This window comes from Tursiops truncatus, chromosome 18 (genome assembly GCF_011762595.2).
Source record: "Tursiops truncatus isolate mTurTru1 chromosome 18, mTurTru1.mat.Y, whole genome shotgun sequence".
Lineage (NCBI taxonomy): Eukaryota > Metazoa > Chordata > Mammalia > Artiodactyla > Delphinidae > Tursiops > Tursiops truncatus.
In genome coordinates this window covers 25,375,572-25,399,040 of record NC_047051.1, presented here as the reverse complement: position 1 = coordinate 25,399,040, position 23,469 = coordinate 25,375,572, and the positions used below count along the sequence as shown (strand labels likewise).

At 44.0% G+C, this 23,469-nt stretch overlaps 1 protein-coding gene across 3 annotated transcripts in view; it reads left to right on the top strand.

Annotated features, from left to right (window-relative positions):
- CNMD (chondromodulin) overlaps positions 1-22,687 on the top strand; it is a 28,604-nt gene extending 5,917 nt beyond the window's left edge. For 2 of the 3 annotated variants that reach the window (XM_004314291.4, XM_073795263.1), the window contains 5 exons: positions 318-458; positions 8,051-8,164; positions 13,459-13,612; positions 17,687-17,856; positions 21,965-22,687. In XM_004314291.4, the coding sequence (XP_004314339.1) occupies positions 318-458; positions 8,051-8,164; positions 13,459-13,612; positions 17,687-17,856; positions 21,965-22,180 (795 nt within the window). In that variant the 3' untranslated portion in view covers positions 22,181-22,687. The remainder of the gene's footprint in view (positions 1-317; positions 459-8,050; positions 8,165-13,458; positions 13,613-17,686; positions 17,857-21,964) is intronic. The other variant, XM_019936455.3, reaches the window with a different exon arrangement.
- Positions 22,688-23,469: the final 782 nt, after the last annotated feature.

The following is a 23,469-nucleotide window of genomic DNA, read 5'->3' as shown; positions in this document are numbered from 1 at the left end:
AACCTAAGCATGGTAGCTGGAGATTCCACTAAGATGCTTCTACATGTAGCCAGGATTGCAAATCACTGAGCTATTTGATTTAGTATCAGAGACTATCAAAAGCTTTACTTTTAAGATATTTTTTAAGAAATCATGTATTAAGTGATTGGTCTATGAATAAAGTCCTCACAGATAACTAAGATAATCATCCTTACTATTAAGAATGATTCAGTGTATCTCTGAGAAATAGGAAGGCTACTTTATATACTGCAGATCTAAAGATAAGCCCTGAATTACTCTAAAAGGGAGGCATCACTAACTCTGATGTTCTCTTCCAGATTTACAATGTCCATTATACCATGAGTATCAATGGGAAATTACAAGATGGGTCAATGGAAATAGATGCTGGGAACAACTTGGAGACCTTTAAAATGGGAAGTGGAGCTGAAGAAGCGATTGAAGTTAATGATTTCCAGAATGTAAGTATATTTCATGCATTTAGGAGTTTAACCAGGGAAGCCTGGGAGACTTCTCATTCAGGGAGAAGGAGCGCCCCTCACACACATCCAAATGGGAAGGAACTGTTCTTTTTGGCAGCCATGGTACCACTAACCCACCTGCACCGTGCAGCGTATCCTCTCTGAGAGAGGACCACTCTGTGTCCTTTACATTTTCAAAATGAAAAAGCAACACCTTAGCATTGAAAAAAAACAAGTTCTTAGAACTATACAAAGTCTCGGCAGAGGGACTTCCCTGGTGGCGCAGTGGTTAAGAATCCACCTGCCAATGCAGGGGACATGGGTTCGAGCCCTGGTCTGGGAAGATCCCACATGCCACGGAGCAACTAAGCCTGTGCGCCACAACTACTGAGCCTGCGCTCTAGAGCCCGCGAGCCATAGCTACTGAGCCTGCACACCTAGAGCCCATGCTCCGCAACAAGAGAAGCCACCGCAATGAGAAGCCCACGCACCACAACAAAAAGTAGCCCCTGCTCGCCGCAACTAGAGAAAGCCCACGAGCAGCAGCGAAGTCCCAACACGGCCAAAAATTAATTAATTAATTAATTAATTAAAAAACTTAAAAAAAAAAGTTTTGGCAGAAAGACTTGCGAGAGCTATTTCTTTCCAAGCAGTTTTCTTAACACAGTGAATAAAATGCTCAAGCTCCTCTAGAACATTGCAAGGTCTGAAAGTGGCACTTGTCAAGAGGAGGGAAACTTTAATGACCTAATAATCTCATCAACAACAGGTGGGATCTATTTATACATGTTTCTCAATTCTTCAGATTTCCCGTTTAATCCAGGAAGTGAGCGTGGAGAAATTCCCCTGGTGTATCATCTGCTTTCTGACTATGGCCTATTACAGATGAAACCTTCGAGTCTCCTTTGAAAAGGGCACACATGTTTGCTTTCAAAAATTCAATTTACAGGCAGTTGGAGACATTAAGCCACGCATTGATGCTTCAGTGGACATCTGTGAACCGAAGTGTCACTGCAGGCCTCCTCTCTGGATGGCCACCATAAATATCTTCCTCTCTTTCATGTTCTGAGATGAGAAAGAGGCATCACTGTTTGTGCTCTCCTGTTAAATCTGTAGATGGAGTCGGTGAGACTTCATGAAAAAAGGCTCTTGAAAATAATGTCTCTCCTGATAGTTTATTGGCCCGCAAACATCTCATCGACCTGTCTTCCTCTGACTGATGAGAAAAACTAGAGATGCTTTTCATTCGAATGAAAGAACTCCCCTTGTTGAGACCCAAACACACTTCACAAGCCCTTTTGAATAACAAACAGATGCTAACCTCAGAGCCCGGCTGATGTTACACATTATTTGATGATGACAAGGGCTGGCTGTGTTCAGCGTGGGCTCTGCCCCGGGGCCAAGCTCTGCAGCCCCATGTGTGCGTGGCTGCATTTCGCTTAGTCATAGCTTTGCAGATGGTTCTGGTCAAGGCACAGGGATAATTTCTCTGGACCTATTAAAGGCTTTTACTGCAAGACCGAGGACAAGGTAAAAGGCATGTTTTTCTTTGCACTGCTCAATGTAAAATTATAAAATGTGACTCCCACACATGCTTTATAAATCCAACCCAGAACAAAATTGAATACCCAGGATGTGCCACAATATCAAGATATGCAAAGGTGGCTATGCAGTTAAATAAGAAAAGATCCATCTCTCTCAAGATGTGATGTATCAGGAATTTCCTTTTAAAATAGTTAATCCTGGGCTTTCCTGGTGACGCAGTGGTTAAGAATCCGCCTGCCAATGCAGGGGACATGGGTTCGAGCCCTGGTCTGAGAAGATCCCACATGCCACGGAGCGGCTAAGCCTGAGAGCCACAACTACTGAGCCCACGTGCCACAACTACTGAAGCCCGCACACATGGAGCCCATGCTCCGCATCAAGTCGCCGCAATGAGAAGCCTGCGCACCGCAACGAAGAGTAGCCCCTGATTGCCGCAACTAGAGAAAGCCCACGCGCAGGGAGGAAGACACAATGCAGCCAAAAATAAATTTACTAAAAAAAAAATTTAATCCCAAACCTATATTTCTGTTTTATAATCCTTTGGTTCTAATAATGGTATTGATTGTGTTTTGTTCTCAGAGGCCAATGGGGCCACACATATTTTATAAACTGATCAATCCTCTTTGAAAGCTTCCACATTTCTCTAAGTCAGAACTGGTGAGTAGAACATTTTTTTGATGGATAGAACATGTTATGGGTTTAAATAAGCCCGGACTTTTGAAAACCCATGAATCAGCCACTATGGTACCTGCAGTATTACTTTCTCCTGTATTCCAAACTGTCAGTCAAATTCAGGAAGTGCTATTGGAGCCCACTGTGTGCAAGGCATGGTGTGAAGCATGGAGGATGCAAAGATGACTGACACTTGTTCCCTCCCTCAAGGACCTTACAGTCCGTGTCCAGGAGGCGGACATCCACACAGAAGTGGCTTCAGGTCAGGCCGGGAAACACGCTGCCATGGAGCTATGAACAGAAACGTGGAGCCATCGAGAGGAGGAGGCCATCGCTGTCAGTTGGGGGAGGGAGCAGGTTTTACAGAGGTGGCGAGGAAGCTGAATCCAGTCTCTGAAAATCCCAACCCTGAATTAATTTTTGGAGACAGAGTTTTGGGTGAAGTAGAAAAGAATAGCTTTATTGCTTTGCCAGGCAAAGGGAGCCACAGTGGGCTAATGCCCTCACAACTGTGTGTCCCGACCTGGAGGGGGGAGTGAGGAGTTTACAGTAATGGTTCAAAAAGGGTGTGATCAGCTCGTGGACATTCTTCTGATGGGTTGGTGGTGAGGAGTCAGCATCATCAACCTTCCGGTTCCAACTGGTCTGGGGTCTACAGGCTTGTGGGCAGCACACAGTTAACTTCTCCCACCTGGAGGGGGTTTCAGTATCTGCAAAACAGATCAAAGATATTGTTGTTTGTATCCCTTGATGGGGAACCGGGACCCTGCCCCAAGGCTGCGCTATTGTTTCTTGACTGTGCCTCCCTGGTCTCTGCATCCCTTCCCTTCCTTAATTAGCAACTGTTTGAACCTGCCCCTTGGAACTCAGGGAAGATCCTGAAGGCTGAATGATGCCTATTTCCTGTAACCAAAGAAACAGGGGACACAGAAAGGCTTTTGTGCCCAGGAGCCCCACAGAGACCTGCTCATTATCAGCAACAGTTGAATCAGGTCTGGAAGAATGGAAGAAGAATTTTGACCGGCAGAGAAGCTGGGGCAGGGCTTTCCACGCCCAGGGAAGACTATGCAATACCCGTGCTCAGGTCTGCTCCCAAGTTCTAAGTAGCCCAGGAGGTGGCAAAGATGAGAAAATGGAGTTGCAGGTGGGGCCAGAGTAGGAAAGTTTCTGAATTGTAAGTGAACAGCCTTCCCCGCTAACCCCACCAAGACTGTAGTAGAGCCAATGGATAAAAAAAGCCCCCTGAGAGGGAATTAGCACTGAACAAAGGGCTCCAGGCTCTACACTGTTAGAGAAAAGGTTGTTCAGGACACTTGTTAAAGAAGGTGAGGAGGACTTCATTCAAGGCAGGCTACTACCGTGGGGTTTTGTAGTAGGAGAGAGAGAGTGGGCTCAGCCCCGAATACAATAAGGAAAAGTGGGGATTTATAGCCAAAGAACAGGGTGGAGGTGTTGGTGGATGGAAAATTACTAAGAGGTTCTTTGCTAAACTGACCTAACAGGATTTTTGCTGCAGGCAGGTCAAGGAGATCAAATATCCAGGTTGATCAGACCAAGGCTGACTCAGCAGGATGCTTGCTAAAACTGGAATAAACGGGCCAAGACAGAGCCCAAGGTTGGGGCCTAGTAAACAGAGGACCCAGAGGAGCCTGACTAGAGTTAGGTCAGGAGAGTCTTTGTCAATACCCTGTGGAACACAGAAGCTAAGTTTGTTGATAATATATGAATTACTTTCTAGAAAGTTACACCCTCAATAGCATGAGTGATGTTGGTCTAAGCCAACCCTCTCAGACCTAATGACCCATTTATATAACAAAAATCCTGGTTAGAAATTAAGATAGAATAAACTGATATATACAGATTTTCACTATACAATGCTTTTGACTTTGTGTATATTTGAAATTTTTAATTTAAAAAGCTGGGAAAAGGGAAAAGGGAAAAAGGGAAAAAAGGAAAAAAAGTGGGGGGGTGGGAAAGGATAGCACAACCAACCTTGTAGGTAAGTAGGTTATTGGTTTCAAGAATCAGTATGGCCCCCAACTATAACATAAAGAAAAAATAAATTGAAAGTAATTTATAATAAAATTTGGACTTGAGCCTGATGTACTAGAAAACATCATAGAAGTCATATGCTTGGGTCACTGTCTGTGCCACAGCCTAAAATGCAGATTGACCTAAGTGTGTGTTGACAAATTAAATACCAGGTAATTTTCTCAAACAGTAAACGAAAGTACCATTTTTTCTCCATTTGCACAGTAATTCCAGTCCTAGGAAACTGGTTGTACATTAAGACTATACCAAACATCACTCTTTTATATGTAAAACGGTGTTATGTTCTAGGCACAGATGCTTACCATCAGGTTTTTCACCCAGGGCTCTAGGTGGTTCGTTCTTCAGGGCCTCCCTGAGCTGGTTGGGATCTGACACCCCTGGGCCCCACCCAACAAAAGCCCAGAGAGACTCCAGTTTTTGTGACAATAAAAAACTCCCTCAAAAGTTTCTAAATGGCCCCCTGGGGAAAGGACCCCTTGCCCTCCTTGGAAACTTCTGGTTTAAGCCACAGAAATAAATGAGATCCCCTAGAAAGAAAAAATTGTGCAGCTAACATGAGATTAGCCGACTCGATAAAAGGATGTTAGATCACTGGGATCCTCACTCATTACCTTTTTAGCAAATTTCTTCATTATCACCAGCTTCTAAGGTTTTGTTTGTTTGCAAAAACAGGATATTTTCTTGACTTTCCCTTCCCTCTGTTTAATCTCTTAACATGTCTGGCTGTTTGATATGGATTTGTAGCTAGACAGGGTGGTTAATAAGTGTGAACTCCTTCCCACAGGGCCCATCCCTATGGGGTTTCGGTTTTCTATGCAGCCTGTAGACTGTCAGAACTAACTCAATACATACTACACTCACATTCAGGGCTGTGAATCCTTCCAGAGCGTCAGTTCTCTCCCTGGGGATATGGTAACAGCTTTATGGTGTTTCCTCCCTGACATCTCAGATTCAGAGGCTATGAGAGTTTGAAGTTAAAAGAACATATCACATAGAGGGGCAGTAATCCCCCTCCCCTGCCTTCTGTTTTTCAAACCATGCGCCCTAGATTTACAAGTAGAATAAGAACAGCAGACCTTCCAGAGATAGCATGGTAGAGGGCAGTGGTTCACCAAGTGTGTTCATTAGGCCACCAGCAGCAGCAGCACCTGAGTGCTTGTTAGAAGTATACAGTTTAGCCCCCACTCCAGACCTCCTGAATCAGAAACTCTCGGGGAGGGGACCAACACAGTATTTTATTTAACAAGTCCTCCAGGTGATTGGAATACAAGGGAAAGTTTGTGAGCCACTAGTACAGAAGAAACTTGGGTCCAGAGGCTGTGTCTTAGTCCCTTGAGGCTGCTATAACAAATTGCCATAGACTGAGTGACTCTTAAACAACAGAAATTTGTTTCTCATAGTTCTGGAGGCTGGAAAGTCCAAGCTTAAGGTGCCAGCAGGTTGTGTGTCTAGTGAGGGTCTTGCTTTCTGGCTCACAGACAGCTGTCTTCTCACTGTGTCCTCACATGGCAGAAGGGGGAAGGAGCTCTCTGGGAAAAGGGCACTAATCCCATTCATGAGGGCTCCACCCTCATGACCTCATCACTTCCCAAAGGCCCACTTCTGGGTACCATCACATGGGGGGTTAGGTTTCAACGTAGGAATGTGGCGGGACACAGACATTCAGTGCATAGCAGGCTGTTTCAGTTCTTTTAAAACTTTGTTACCCTGAACAAGTTTCTTTCTCCCTAAACTGGTGGTCCTCAGCTCCAGCTGTACGTTATAAATACATGGGGAGCTTTTAAGCATGCCAGTGTCTGGGCACAGCCCCAGGCCAATTAAATGGGAATCTCTGAGGAGAGGCCCAGGCCTCTGTGTTTTTAAAATCTTTCCAGGTGATTTTGGTGCAGAGTCGAGACCCTCTGCAATAAGCCTGGAGTCCATCCTCTGTAAAGGGGGGTCGGGGGGGGGGGGGTCATGCCGCCACCTCTCTCTGGGTGAGAGGTGACACTGGGAGGAATAAGTGAAACGTGTTACATGTGTATGTGGCCAATCAGGCTGCAAGGCGGATAACGAGAAGCTTCAGGAAGAAGGAGCCTTTCCTTCTCCTCTCCAGTCTGTCACCCAACCGTTTTGCAGGGCTCCTGGCTCTGAGATTCCATATGGTGTAACCGTCCATGAATATCCTCAAGCAGGAATGACGTTTGACTTCGTTCTTCATTTAAGAGGGCTGACTCCTGAGCCAGGCCCCTAGGTTGATAAAGGCTTTTCTTCTTCCCGCTCCTTGGTGTTGACGTTAGAACAAGTTCTGTATCTTCCTGACATTTGTCTCAGTTCAACAGAAGATTGATCAGTTGAGATGTTCAGATTTGTGTTGGTATCTACATTATGATGGCATAAAATTTGTAGGTCTTTAAATCGCTTTTGGCCACTCACTAGTCATGAAATTAACCAGCAGAGGGAAAGTAAACACTCTTGGGTCAGAACATACCGTTATGCCTGATGCGCTCCGCGGGCGGAGTCAGTGCCCAGCTGTCAGCCAAGACTGGAGCCTTGCGGCTGAGGTTTCCCTTGAGGCTGTTCCCTAGGCAGAGGAGGAGACACTGTTTATATCTCACAGGGGACGAAAACAAAACGTCCAAGTCCTTGGATAAGGTCTAGGAGCAAAATTCAGTTCCCAGTGTTATAGAAAGCTACTATTTACTCTGGGCTCAGCGACTTAGGAAAAATCCGAACTGATGGAATTAATAAATTGGACCAACATCTTTTGAGAACCTTTGTGGGAGCACCAAACAAACAAAAACAAAAAAGAAAACATTCAGATCGATCTCAAGCTTAGAGCTGAGTAGGGAGGTGACATTCACAAGGAGCAAGGGCCCTGAGACCTCAGTGCCAAATGAGAGATGAAGATGGGAGGGCTTTCAGGGAGTTAGAGAGCGGGAAGCCCACTTAGCCTGGGATGGCCAGAGAAAGCTGCACAGGAAAGATGGCATTTCATCTGAGCTTGGCGGGATGGATGGAGCAATGAACAGCTCTGTCAGCTTGGAGGCAGCCCCTGGCAGGGGCCTCCCCATCACACGGTCTAAAGCACCATCCCCTGTCACTCCTATCTCTGCACTCTGCTTTATTTTTCTCCATAGCACTTAACGCCACCTGACTTTATCTCTGTTGTTTTATTTTTGGTAAATAACACTAAAAGATAAGCTCCATGGGGGCAGAGACTCCATCTGTTTTGTTCATCCCTGTACCCAGGACCTGGAATGGTGCCTAGCTCACAGTAGACACTCAATACACTGAATAAATGAATGGATGGATAGACGGATGGATAAACTTTTGTTTCCTAGGGCATCACAGGAATCCGTTTTGCTGGAGGGGAGAAGTGCTACATCAAAGCACAGGTGAAGGCTCGAGTTCCTGAGGTGGGCACTGTGACCAAGCAGAGCATCTCCTCTGAACTGGTGGGTACCAGCCTGCACCACACAGCAAGGGCTTTGGGCAGACATTGAAGGTACAACCCTTTCTGTCTCTAGTTCCTGGATAGGTTCATGACCAGAACATAAGTTCTCTTTCTTCTCTGCCAAAGGAACTTAATTATTTTGGTCCTACTCATTGGTTCCAAGTGATCATTCTTACATGATGTAGTATAATTGGAGGTTTTGGAAAACCAGATTTTAAAGTACATAAAGGGGATTGGTCATGACATGGCCCTTATTTGCCTGATGTTAGGGAACTATCTGATCAGTGATTACGACAACCTAAAGGGGACTTCCCTGGTGGTGCGGTGGTTTAGAATCTGCCTTCCAATGCAGAGGACGCAGGTTTGATCCCTGGTCAGGGAACTAGATCACGCATGCCGCAACTAAGAGTTGGCATGCCACAACTAAGCAGCCCACCTGCTGCAACTAAGACCCAGTGCAACCAAAAGAATTTTTTTAAAAAATGACAACTTAAAGGACTTCATGGGCTTCCCTGGTGGTTCAGTGGTTGGGAATCCGACTGCCAATGCAGGGGACACATGTTCGAGCCCGGGTCAGGGAGGATCCCACATGCCGCGGAGCAACTAAGTCCGTGAGCCACAGCTGCTGAGCCCACGTGCTGCAACTGCTGAGGCCCTCGCGCCAAGAGCCCGTGCTCCCCAACAAGAGAAGCCACTGCAATGAGAAGCCCCCACACTGCAACAAAGAGTAGCCCCCGCTTGCCACAACTAGAGAAAGCCCATGCGCAGCAACGAAAACCCAACGCAGGCAAAAATAAATACATTTAAAAATAATAATAATAAAGGACTTCACGTGTTAGGATCTTTTCATTAAAGGGGCCTCAGGAGCCTCAAGCCTCACTCCAGCCTCAGCGCCGCTCAGCAGGGGGATTTCCTCCTGAAAATTCACCATAGCTGATCCCTTAGCCTCCGCTGGAAAGCAGCAACAGGGCGCTCCTTCCCTGTGCATCAGGCACCTTCATGGGAGGTAGTTCTAATTGTTTTGCCCTACGTTGAGCTGAGTGACTCCCTCTGCAATTTCTTCCCACTGGTTCAAGTTCAGCCCAAGGAGGCTACTCAACATATATCGAATTCCTTTCCTACGTGTCAGGCTTGTGAGGTGCTTTAAACGTTGTTCATCCATTTATTATTAATAGCTTGCCTTTGAGCTTGGCTTTATAAAAATTTATGTTAAGAATTGCACACAGAGTTATAAAGGCACATGTAACAATAATACCTTACACTTATTTGGTGCTTTAGGGCTTACAGAGTAGCCGCATTCGTTCTCATCTTCCACTTGAGTTGCGGCAGGGTAGGGTGGGAAAAAAACGGACTTTGGAAAAAGTGGGTTCAAATCCCAGCTCTGACCCTTGCTATGATGTGACTTCAACTCTTTGAGCCTCAGATTTGCCACCTACAAACTACAGTGTGCGCCCTGTCCCCACGGCCCTGAACTCGATAGATAATGAATAGACGGCTGCTACTTTCATTCTTAATTTTATTATGATCACTTTGATCTTTCCAGTATCCCCGAGAGGGAGATATATCAGGCATCAGCTCCCTCAGGGCAGCTGAGGAAAAACAAGAATAAGCAAAAGTGCCTGGAAACTGTCCAATTGTTTGCTCTCCTAGGAGCAGCCCCAGGTGTCTCAAAACAAGAGCTAAAACCAACCCGTGAGTTTTAAAAGTTGGCTCTCATATCCTCAGTATCTCCTCTACTCCCAGTTTCCCCACCATTCATCCTGTGAGATGGGTTCCAGCCCTTCATCCCTCTCGTGATTCTCCTCTGATCATGATCTGGTTTGTTCCCCATGAGCTGCGCCCTTCAGAACACAAGTGTGGACCCACTGGTACAGAGTCTAAAAATGAGACGGAGACCGCCTGTGTTCTGACCTTGAACATCCCTTATTGCATTACCTTTTTTTTTAATGGTCCTATCACTCAGTTTCTGTTATGAAGCCTTTAGTGAACTAATAACTCTTGACATTTCCCCCATGAGTGGATATAAAGAACCAACTCCTTAACCATAGCCGACCGAGATCTTATCATAAGTTTGCAGTTCATTTTCTGATTTTTTTAAAAACAAGGTGGGGGTTTTTTTCTGATTTTTTTTTTTTTTTTTTTTTTTTGGCTGCGTTGGGTCTTCGTTGCTGCGTGCGGGCTTTCTCTAGTTGCGGCGAGCAGGGGCTACTCTTCGTTGCGGTGCACGGGCTTCCCATTGCGGTGGCTTCTCTTGTTGCGGAGCATGGGTTCTAGGAGTGCAGGCTTCAGCAGTTGTGCTCATGTGCTCAGTAGTTGTGGCGCACGGGCTTAGTTGCTCCATGGCACGTGGGATCTTTCCAGACCAGGGACCGAACCCTTGTCCCCTGCATTGGCAGGCAGATTCTTAACCATTTTGCCACCAGGGAAGTCCCTTTTCCTGATTTTTAAAAACAATACTTTGTCATTGTAGAAATTTGGGAAATACATAAAAGAATAGAGAAGAAAATCACCCACAATTGCATAATCCACAGATAGCTAATGTTAATGTTTTGGTGGATTTTCTCCATGTGCAAATGTATGTGATATTCTTTTCATAATTGAAGTTATACTGGTGTACATTCTTATTATTTTCACTTAACTTTAGGTCTTCTAAAATGTAGATTATAATGGATGTATTGTATGTCATCATATGATTATAATTTTAAAAGTCTTTTGTTCTTGAATACAGGTATCTTCAATTTTCCATTTTTCAAATAATAATAATAATTCAAAATAATTTTTTGAATACAGATATAATTCACTGTGGTGAATAGTTTTGTATTTAAATCTTTGCCTCTGAGTCTTTTCTTAGGCCATAGAGGTGAATGCTTTTGCTCGTGTTTTGGTTGTTTATAGGGTGTGTGGTGGCTTCTCTGGTGGACAAAACCAAATTCAGGCAACGTGTTTGTGGGAATCAGGAATGTGTTTGGCTGTCAGTAGCATCACATTACACTTAGAGTGACTTAGACAAATAAGGATTTTTCTCCACAGTAAGTAATGTGGAGGTAGGCAGCCCCAGACACTGGCACCGTGGCCAGCATCTCTGATTTTTTCGTCCTTTCCTTCCAGCTCTAAACATCAACCACGCAGTCAAGTAAGGAAGGCAGGAAGACGCTGAGTAGTGTCAACCGTGGTTTCTCTTAACTCGGGAAAAGCTGGATGCCTTCTCAGCCCCGCAACACACTTTAGCGTGGATCGCATTGTCTAGAGCTGGTCACACGGGCACCCCTAGCTGCCGGGGAGTCTGAGAAAGCAGGTGTCTCCCCTGGGGCCAGCAGATTGCTGCCACCAACAAAAGCAGGATTGTGTTGCAAGGAAAGGGAGGGAGGGAGGAAGGAGATGGGTCGGCAGCTGAAAGTATGTGCCGTACGCTTTTTATTTAACATCATACACTTTTGTGTGTGTGTGTGTGTGGTACGCGGGCCTCTCACTGTTGCGGCCTCTCCCGCTATGGAGCACAGGCTCCGGATGCGCAGGCTCAGCGGCCATGGCTCACGGGCCCAGCCACTCCGCGGCATGTGGGATCCTCCCGGACCGGGGCACGAACCCGTGTCCCCTGCATCGGCAGGCGGACTCCCAACCACTGCGCCACCAGGGAAGCCCACCATCATACCCTTTTTATTTAACACCCCTAGCTTGTAGGTTGCGCACACGTGCATTCTTCCTATCGCCCCATTCTGTGCCCACACACTTTAGGTTGTGATGGGGTGGATTTATGCACCACTAGCTCTCATACATTTTTCATCACTTTTGTATAACTTTTATTTTATTTATTTTTAAAAAAAATTATTTTAGGCTACGTTTATTTGGGTCTTCATTGCTGCGCTCGGGCTTTCTCTAGTTGCGGCGAGCAGGGGCTACTATTCATGGCGGTGCACGGGCTTCTCATTGCGGTGGCTTTTCTTGTTGCGGAGAACAGGCTCTAGGCGCGTGGGCTCAGGAGCTGTGGCTCACGGGCTGTAGAGAGCAGGCTCAGTAGTTGTGGCGCACGGGCTTAGCTGCTCTGCGGCATGTGGGATCTTCCCGGACCAGGGCTCGAACCCGCGTCCCCTGCAGTGGCAGGCGGATTCTTAACGACTGCGCCACCAGGGAAGCCCAGGTTTGTATAACTTTTAAAAGCTCCTATACCCAAAGAACATTCATTTCCTGGATGGAGCCATTTAACTTAAGGTAAATAACTGGATTACCTGAGTGTTAGCTACCTCCAATAACTTTAACTTGTTTTAAGGCAGCCAGAAGCCTGAGAGAGAAAGCATAAATGAAGTGCTGCTTTTAGCTAAAAAATAAGAAAACATTTTAATTTCTCCAACCTACAACCTATTGCAAACTAATAAATGCATGAAAGGAGCAACCTGGCAAAATAAATTTGTCTCCTAGGTTATCACACTATTCTCAGCATCTCGCTGTAGGAGAAAACTCAGCATTTAGCTTTGAAATCTCAGTGGTGTGCTTGATGCAGAGAACATCTGAAATACGTTTTGTTATAGCTGGGAAATGTAGAAATGGTTTATGTTAAATACTACTTTGAACTGAAGACATTAAAGAACCAATTGCCGGCTTTTTCCATCGTGGTTTGGCAGTGGTAGAACAAGCCCCCAAAGGACTTTCACTTCACACGAAGGGCTCCTCTATCCTTTATCAGATTCCAGAGTCCGTTCAGTTGCTTTTCCTCTAAAACATCTTTGATCAAAAACATCAGGTTAACCTAAATCTCAAAGTTGACATCAAGTAATTTTCACTTCCACTCAGGACGCTCATGTTCACACATTCGAGTTATCCAAAGGCAGGATGGCATGAGGGGTGTGGAATGTTGTGAGAAAAGCTACAGAGAGAAGAGATTAGAACTTCAGAGTGTGTGTGTGTGTGGGTGCGTGCGCACGTGTGCGAACGTGAACGCGCACACATATACACAGAGAATTCTCATTACGTTTTCTTTTAAATTTTATTGAAGTATAGTTGATTTACAATGTTTTGTTAACTTCTGCTTACAGCAAAGTGACTTAGTTGAACAGATATATATTCTTTTTCATATTCTTTTCCATTCTGGTTTATCACAGTGTATTGAATATAGTTCCCTGTGCTATACAGTAGGACCCTGTTGTTTATCCATCCTATGTATACTAGTTTGCACCTGCTAATCCCAAACTCATTAAGTTTTTATAGGGCGAGATAATCTTTTACCAACACATGAATCTTAATAGGTAGCATGTTCCATGCCCACTTTGTTCAGTGCATTTCATTTTCACTTACTTACAGGAAGGCAAGATCATGCCTGTTAAATATGAAGAAAATTCTCTCATCTGGGTGGCTGTAGACCAGCCCGTGAAGGACGACAGCTTCTTGAGTTCTAAAATCTTAGAACTCTGTGGCGACCTTCCTATTTTCTGGCTTAAACCAACCTACCCCAAAGGTAACATTTTTAATTCTTAAGACGCTGCTTGGAATTCTCCCTGCCCTGGTGAGGTTCCTGTGAGCCCCTGCACAGGCCCAAGCATGTGACAAGGAAGATGAATCCGGGTGCACATCACAGTGTCACAGTAATTGGCATGAGACATCAAAGGGAAGGGAAAGGACAGCCGTGAATGTCGCAGGGCAGGGCCAGAGCAGCGGGGTGACAGGAAGCAGGTGGGCCCGGAACACCTCTGCCTTACCTGCGGATTTTATTTATGACACTCCCACTGCTTCCGCTCTGCCCCTAATCTCTGTTGTTTGCACTTCGCAATTTTACATTTTTTTGTTCCTAAAGCAGAGAATCAGGGGTCTAAGAAGCTGTTACACCGCCGAATCCTTATTATGGTCAAACCTTGAATTCTGGGGCAGCCAAAAGCAGCTGTGGGCGTAGGCTGAGATTCCTTAAGTTCAAGGTCCACTTCCAAGTCCGGGGAAAATAAGTGAAGGGCCCCTGGGGTTCAGAGCTAGGTTGGAGCACCCTGTGGGCTGTTTCCGGGTGGAGAAGGGCAGCTGATGAGCTCTGCAGGCCAGGCTCTTTTCCTGGATTTTGTCTGTCTCCAGGGCTGCTCTCTTGGTTCCCATCCCAGTCACCCCACTGGCCTCCCAAAGTCCTACTTTGTAGCTCTGGCTCAAGCGGGGGGAAAAGGCCCCTCTCCTAGCACAGCCTAGATAGGCTATGTTCTCAGAAAGATTATGTTGAACTCAGAGAGAGAGCAGCATGGAAATAAAGAAAACACAGGAATTAAAACCACCAGACTTAGGAGAGGGGAACGAGCAGTTACTATTTAACAGGTGCAGGTTTCAGTTTTGTAAGATGAAAACTGTTCGGGAGATAGATGGTGATGACGTTTGCAGAGCCATATGCCTGTAGTTAATGCCACTTAACTGTACACCTAAAAATGGTTAGAATGGTAAGTTTTATACATATTTTACCACAATTGGAATAAACAAGGACTTCCCTAGCCGTCCAGTGTTTAAGACTCTGCGTTTCCAATTCAGGGAGCATGGGTTTGATCCCTGGTCGGGGAACTGAGATCCCACATGCCACGCACGGTGCGGCCAAAAATTTAAAACACACACACACACACACACACACACACACACGCTCCAGGCTTCTGATTCTGCCATGGCTAACTTATTCCTACAGTTCACAAGTCTTATTCAGTTCCAAAGCTTGGATAAGACGGTTACTTTTTAGCCCAGGCAAAGCAAATAGGATGCAATTTATAAGCTGCTGGAAGTGGCTGACTGGAAGAGTGGGCTGAGAATTCCAAAGCTACATGCATGCTCAGTGAGAAGGAATGCTCTGAGCGGTGTCTGCCACAACTCTAGGGGCTGCCAAATGGACCATCGCTTTTGCCATCCTAGGTCTTGCCCCAGCGGGTGGTCGCAACTCAATTCTCTGGCCATTTACAAGTTCTGGCTTTCAGTTCCCCACTTGCCTCCACGTGGAATGGGCCTTCTTGCCTTCCACTACCCAGGAACTCCTTCTCCAATACCTTGTCACCTTTTCCAGTCAAGGACAAAAGTTTCCAACTCTGCTACATGTAGCCCTCTCCCTGATCACTTTCTGTTTGAGGACATGCTTCTTACCCAGAGAGTTCATTCATGGATTCATTCATTCATTCAACAAACATTTATTGACACGTTTATTATGTGCCATTTATTTGTTCTAGGCACCTGGAATGTGCTGAAGAACAGAAGAGACAAGAATCCATGCCCCCCAGGAGTTTTACGTTGTAGCTAAAGGGAGACAGTACATAAACACTAAACTAAAATAAGGAAATCGTATGGGATGATCCAAGGTTCTATGGAAAAAGAGCAGGGCAAGGGGTCTGGGGGTGGGGTTGGGAAGGCAGCGCTCTTGGCAGTGCTGGGATGACTGATAAAATGAGAACCGTCACCCTCTGGGAAAGAGCTTGTTTCCTACATCCAAGATGTGACTTGGCCCCTCACAGCTAACAGCATGACCGAATCTTTTTTTTGTGTGCAGCATGCAGGATCTTAGTTCTCCAACCAGGGATCGAACCTGTGCCGCCTGCATTGGGAGCACAGACTCTTAACTACTTGGACTGCCAGGGAAATCCCATGAGCACATCTTAAGTATTCAATTATGTATCATTAAGTATTAATTACACATCGTAAGTATTCAGTCATCACACCATCCATCCAAGAATTACACGCATTACATACAACACCAGAAAAGTAGAAACCACCTAAATGGCCCCAGATTTGAAAAGGATTAAATAAGTGTTGGTGTCGTCATAGGATGGAATATCATAGACATTAAAAGTGAGGGAATTTTTTTCCAGTCTCATAAATGCAGTCATATTTTACAATAAAGTCAACAAAATGAAACCCTCCCTGAGGATGCCTGGCTCCCCGCCACCTAATTCTAATAAAAGCCTCCCAGCTCCAGGGTCCAGCAACCCCTGCCCTTGGATCTTTATGCTGGCAGGTTATCAGTGTCATGTAGCCATATCATCAGAGACCCTGGGAATGACGCTGTACAAGGTCAGAGGAAAGCGGGGAGGGGGGTGGGAGCTGAAGTCTGCTGAGCTCGGGCTGTGTACCAGGCACCGTACTGTGCTAGAGCTTTACATCTTGTCCTCATTTAATCTTTGCCAACAACTGTCCAGCTAACTAGTAATATTCCCACTTTATAGATGAATAAACTAAGGTTCAGAGATTGAATCACTCTCCTGAGGTCATTGTTAGTTAAAACAAGTGGAGTTGCTAAAAAAAAAAAAAAAAAAAAAAAAGGAGTGAAGTTGAGGTTTGAATCCAGGTTTCCCTGATGCCTCTCCAGCCCTGCCACAGAAACCAAGAAGCTATCTGGGGAAGCTATGCACGGCTGGACGCACATGCATGCCCTTACAGATAACATAGCATCATATCATCATCATCACCTGATGTTTGAGGGCTTATGATATGCCAAACACTATGCTAGAACCCTTAGAAACAAATTCTCCTGAACTCTATTACTATCCTCTGAATTAGATACTATTATTATCCCCGTTTTACTGAAGAAGAAACTGAGACTCAGATGCCAAAGCCACCCTGTGTGGTCCTCTCTCCATTCTTGTTACTCGGCAGCCATCAGTCCTGCTGCAGGACCCATGAGGCATTGTGGAGGATGAGGGCAGTGGGCTGGAAGCCAGAGAAGTTCATGTTCGACCCTCTTCTCTGCCACCTTCTGTGATCTCGGCCAAGTCACTTGGTCTTTCCGAGCCTTGTTGCCCTTTTGTATAAAAGTATCTGCTTATTCTATCCCAAATGATTTTTAAAAGAATCAACCAAGATAATAGTAAATCCTCTGAAAACTGTAAAGCTTTATACCTATATAGTAAACTCATGAGGAATGTGTAGGGTGGCAAGTAACAGAATAGCAGACCAACAGTGGTTTCAACAAATACGGGTTGACTTTTTTCATACAGCCAGAAGTCTGGAGGTAGGTTTTTTGCACTATCGTCAACTCTCTTTCTAGCTCACCATCTGCTATCTGTGGCATGCTGGCTTGTCATCCTTGTGCCTATCACTTCTGGTCACATAACCCAGATGTCACATCTGCATTCGAGGAAGACGGACGAGATGGAGGAAGCTGTATCTGTCCCCTTTTAGAAAGCAAAAGCTTTCCCAGAAACTGCACTAGCATAGTCTGCTTACGTGTCATCTGGCCATTCCTAATTGCAAGGGAGTCTAGCGAAATAAGTGCTGTTTTACTTTCTCAGCCCCTAAGTAGAGGCAGGCAAAGAAAAAGGGAACTGAGAATGGATTCTGTCAGTTATCTTACAACACCTGCCTCAGTTAGTATGATAAACCAAATTCTGATTATCTGATGTTTAACTACTAACCCAAGACTGTGAAACATGCTTTATTCTTATGAAAATCATTAATACAAATTTAAATAGGATCTGGTCGTATGTGTTTTAATATCCTTTTCTTATGTTTTTCACCCTGATAAACACAGAATTTCCTTAATTATTCAAATAAAGGAATTAACTTACAGCAAGTTTTGGGTTTTTTTGGGCAGAAATCCAGAGAGAAAGAAGAGAATTGGTAAGAAAAGTTGTTACAACAATGACCACAAGAAGATTACGCAGTGGCCCATGGGGCAACCCAGGGCCTGGAAGACCAAATAACGAAACCAGACCCAGTGTTCAAGAGGATTCAGAGCCCTTCAATCCAGACAACCCTTACCACGTGTGTACTGGTGTTTGTATGACAGGTTCAGATGACTGCACTAAACCCAGCACTGAAGCAGTGATGTTTCTGCTTGAGATTTCAAATAAGCATCTAGTATTCAACTGAGACTTTTACCCAATTATTTAAAAAAATACATCTTTCGTTTGTTGCAGGGTTTATAAATGAGGGTAACAACTCCAGCATTGCTTCTGTAGTGTAAAATCCTGATTGGTTGTACTCCTTGTTCAAAGTTGTTTTCTGTGCTCTCCTTTTTTGAGTCACAGGCGAATTTATACAGACAAATTCATATCAGGAATTTGATGATTTAAAAATATTTCCGAGAGTGTGCCCTGCAGGCAACACACAGGATGAAAGTATTCTCTTTCCTCCTTTATATCCACTTTATTCGTCCATTCAACAGACATTCGTTGAGAACCTGCTCTTTTCCAGGCCCTGTGCACACAGACAGGAGTAACTTCTGCCCTTGAGATCACTCAGTCCATTCGGGAGACAGACTCACATATGGGGATCAAACACTTTAGACAGAAACCTCGAGAACTGGTGTTTGTAAGGATGACACCAACATGCTAAAAACTTCTCAAATCTTCAATGAAATGTAGTTTTACCATTACTATACTTTGCAGGGAGTGAAAATAGAAAAATAAGTACTTATGTGTAACTAGTGTTTTAATTGAAAAAATAATACATGCATGTATTTTTTTAAAACAGTATAAAAATGTATACAATGAAAAGTGAGTTTCCCTTCTACCACAGACACCCTCCCCTGAGCAACCTGTTAACAATGGCTATTTGCCCAGTTCCTTTGTATAAGTGTACACACACACACACACATTTTTAACACAAAAAGCATACACAACTTCCACTTTGCTGGCTTTTCAGTTCCAACACAGTATTTTGGAAGCTTTTTTGTATCTCTTATATGGATCCACCTCATTCATTTTAATGGCACCATTATATTCCATTGTGTGGATAAATGTACAGAAATTGAACGAGTTCTGCTTTGGTGGACATGTATTTTCCTCGAATACCGTTTTTGTTTTAAACTTTTAATTTTATTTATTTATTTATTTCTCTGCGTTGGGTCTTCATTGCTGCATGGGGGCTTTCTCTAGTTGTGGTGAGCGGTGGCGACTCTTTGTTGGGGTGCACGGGCTTCTCACTGCGGTGGCTTCTCTTGTTGCGGAGCATGGGCTCTAGGTGTGCAGGCTTCAGTAGCTGTGGCACGCAGGCTCAGTAGTTGTGGCGCACGGGCTTAGCGGCTCCGTGGCATGTGGGATCTTCCCGCACCAGGGCTCGAACCCATGTCCCCTGCATTGGCAGGCGGATTCTTAACCAATGCGCCACCAGAGGAGTCCCTCCTCAAATAGTGTTAATAAGATACACCTTGTACATGCTTCATAGGGTATGGGAAGGAGTAAATGAGGTAATGCAGGTGAAGCTCTTAGCACAGTGCTGGGCGCATAGTAAGCACTACCTTACTCCATGTTAGTTATTAGTCTATACCTCTTGTACACTGTGGGAGTATATCTTTACCACTAATACTGAAACATGGGTCTGCTGGGTGAAAGAATTTTACATTTTAATGGAGGACACTAAATTATCTTCCGGGGAATTACAGCAGCTACATGTCTTCAAATGGTAATGAAAGGCCTAATTTATTATCAAACTTTTAAAAAGTCTTGGGTGTAAAACTGTATCTCCTGGTTATCTTTATCTTGCCAGTCTTTAGTTATGTGTAAGATTGAGCATCTTTTCATACACAGAGAAGTAATTTGTACGTTTTCTTTCCTCTTGTTTCATGTGTTGCAAATATATTTTCTAGTTTACCATTTTAGACTAATATATTTTAGAAAGATTTAGAGCAAAAAAGTATTTGTTTTTAAGTAACCCAAGGCTTACCAGAAAACTCAGGACACCACAGTACTTCATTCCCTAAAGCTCAAAGAATAATAAAGAAATAAAATCTGGGACTTCCCTGGTGGCGCAGTGGTTAAGAATCCCGCTGCCGATGAAGGCGGCACGGGTAATCCATCCCTGGTCCAGGAAAATCCCACATGCCGTGCAGCAATTAAGCCTGTGCGCCACAACTACTGAGCCTGCACTCTAGAGCCCTCAAGCCACAACTACTGAGCCCATGTGCTGCAACTACTGAGGCCCGTGTGCCTAGAGCCCGTGCTCCGCAACAAGAGAAGCCACTGCAATGAGAAGCCCGCGCACCGCAACGAAGAGGGGCCCCCGCCCACCCCAACTAGAGAAAGCCCGTGTGCAACAACAGAGACCCAACGCAGACAAAAAACAAAAACAAAAACTGAATAGGCAAACAGAAAATTTAATATAGTTTATTCTCTAGGTAGCTGGCCTAGCTGCATCTGGTTCTAGGGATGAGGGCATCAGCCCCTCCACAGAAGGGCAGGATGTGACTGCCCTGCTTTCAGGCTTAAGTGATCCATATTCTTGAAAAAATTTCACTGATAACAGTTTTTTCCTTTATTACATGTTGAGCTTTAAGCAGGAACACCTTCCCCGTGATCTCCGTCCTTCACATATCCCTTTAAGGAAATATCTCAGGGCAAGAACCTGAGATTTCTGCCAACTTTTTAATCCTAACAAACTTTTGTTGAACCCTCAGGTGAGGAAATGCCTCAACCAACAGGCTTTTTGACTACTGCCCTGGAAGAGTCAGCGACAATTAATGAATGAGGCAGTTTTTAATTTTGCTGTCCCAGATGAACCTATTTCAAGAGATAAGGGGGAAAAAATGTCTAAAGGGGAGAGTCTAAAGAATTTTTTAAAAAATGGTGTTAAGAGAGTAAGACAAATACTTTGATGACAAAATCTGAACATAGGCTGTGTCAGATGGTGTTAATGAATTGTTAGTTTTGTGAGGTGTGATAATGGCAGTGTGGTGCAGGAAAATGCTATCTTATTTTGGCAAGACATTCTAATGTATTTATGGGTGAAATGTCACAAGGCCCTCAAGTCTCTTTAAATTTACTTCAGGATTTAAAATACTTTAAAAAAAATCAGATTTGACAAAAGGTTGGCAATTGTCAAATCTAGATGTTTGGCACACAATTTTCTCCACTTTCCAATACGTTGGAAATTTCTCATAATAGAAAGCACCCCCTCACACACACACAGCAAAAAAAGTTGAATAAAGACTTTTTAAAAAGTATACCAGAAAGGTGATAGGGTTGCTTAAGTTCACTTAGCTCAAGCCTAACCTATGTTGGTGCTGCATCTCCCCGAGTTATTCTTCCAGGAAAGAGGCTTAAATTGAACAAAGAATTTACATGAATGATAAGGGCTTTTTGCCAGTGTAATTCAATGCCATATTAAAGAGGATATAGACTCTTTACCCCTAGAAATCCATGAAAAGGAAAACCAGATATTACATAACTTGGCAGGGGCACGTTTCTTCCAGTTCTGTGATCTCTCCGGCAGTGAAAATAGGGTACTGTAGGTGACTTTTACTTCGATACGAGTTTGTATTTATGTAACTATAATGATGGCACATAGAAACTAGAAGATAAAGTTTAAGGTCTTGAAGTTTTACACAGTATGGTGTCTTCTTCTGAGTGTTACAGACCCTTATGTTGACACGAAGGCAGAAGCTAAGTGACCTGGCAGTGTTCTCAGCCAGTTCAAGTGGAATAGCAATCTGCTGTTAGCCTGGATCAATGAGTTTTAAAATGTGCTCCCCAGAGCCCTGGAAGCCATTACTACAAGAAGGCACCAGGGTGCCGCAGCAGTGGCAGAAACGCCACTTTTGAATCACGCTCCCTGTTTTCCTATTTAAAACAAATTGAGTCACTAGTGAGTGGTAACCATGGCTCATTTAAGGCATGGAGAAACTTCACCATAACATTCAAAAAACAAAAAAAAAAACAAACCTTCCTGCCAGTGACAGATTTAGCTAGGATGGAAGTTCCCTGATGTTAGAAGGATTTCTGAATTATAAGGTTTAAAGATTGAAAACTCCTTACAGAAAATAATGCCGATTTCTGGTAGCAGTGAGACATTCAGGACCTTATTTTAAAATAACGTGGATGCTATAAACTTCTCATTATGAAGGAGACACAAATAATTCTCTTTTATTTCACAGCAGCAGGAAGGAGAAGGCATGACATTCGACCCTAGATTGGATCATGAAGGAATCTGCTGTATAGAATGCAGGCGGAGCTACACCCACTGCCAGAAGATCTGTGAACCACTGGGGGGCTATTATCCATGGCCTTATAATTACCAGGGTTGCCGTTCAGCCTGTAGAGTTGTCATGCCATGTAGCTGGTGGGTGGCCCGCATCTTGGGCATTGTGTGAAATCACTTCATACACCAGGTGCTGTAAAGAATTAACTCCAGAAACAACCAAAGTTTGAGGCATCTTGATGCTGAAGGGACCACAAAGTATTTTATATTCCATCTGAGCAATGTTATTCGAGACACTTAACAGAATATTTTTGAACTGCTTTACAGAACTTTATCCAGAATTGCAAATGTACTGAAAGGGTAGTTTAAGTCTAAAATATCATCATAATCCTTTTATTACTTGCTCTTTTTTGCTTTTCTTTGCCAGTAAGGCCTGCTTTTAAGACTTCCTTACCAAGCTATTTTGAAATAATCATGAAAAATTATTTACAATTTGTCAAAGATCTCAACTGTACACTTGAGTTCCTTTTAAATCGTCACTAGAACAATTGTCTTCTGTTGTTATTTGTACATAATTCCTCAGTTGTTCTTAACCTTTATTGTTCTTTCCCAGTCTTGCAAATGTGCCCCCAGAGTTCCTAGATGAAAACACAGACAGAAAAGGGAAAACAAGACATATAATGGCATCTGAGAGTGAACATAAGGCAGCTCATAGAAAGTTCTTTATCTATACTATGTGTTGGCATGTGATTAAGAGGTGGCTGCCCTGCTAAGAGTCACCCCCAAGAAAAGAGAATTAGCAAGCGTTAGGATACAGAGGAAAAATGCAGGCGAAGGTAAATCAGACTTGTGGGGAAAGGACTTTCATTGACATTCTGAAAACCAGGTCTTCACACCCTTTCAGTCTGCTTTCAGAAAGTGGTCATTGGGCATGAAGCAGCATAATGATTTCTGCCTTTGCAGTACAAATCAGGCTGCTGATGTAGTCCAGTTACCAATAAGTTACTCTCCTAGTAACAGGGCTGGCAGCGTGGCTTGACAGACACGGCTGAGGAGGAATGGCTTATGTATCTATAATGACATAAAGAATCTCAGGAACAAGGACTGTCTTTAAAAACTGAAATATTAGATCAGGAAGATGAGCAGGTATTTCATGTTTTTGACATTTTAGTTTTGACTCTCATAGTTTAAGAGATTAAGAACTTTCTTAAGGAAAATAAAAGTTTTCCAAAACAACACAAAGATTCAGAGATGAAAGGTCTTGATACCATGACAGTCCCATAGTCTATATACACCATACTACTGTATATCTAGTGTTGCCAATTTACATCTGTAAAGTCATACGGAATTTTTAAAACTTGGTTATGAGATGAACGCTCATATACCTGCATTTAATGGAGTGTACAGCAAGCTAGTCTTTGGAGAAAAAAGGGATGAAGGAAAGATACACATTGAATTATA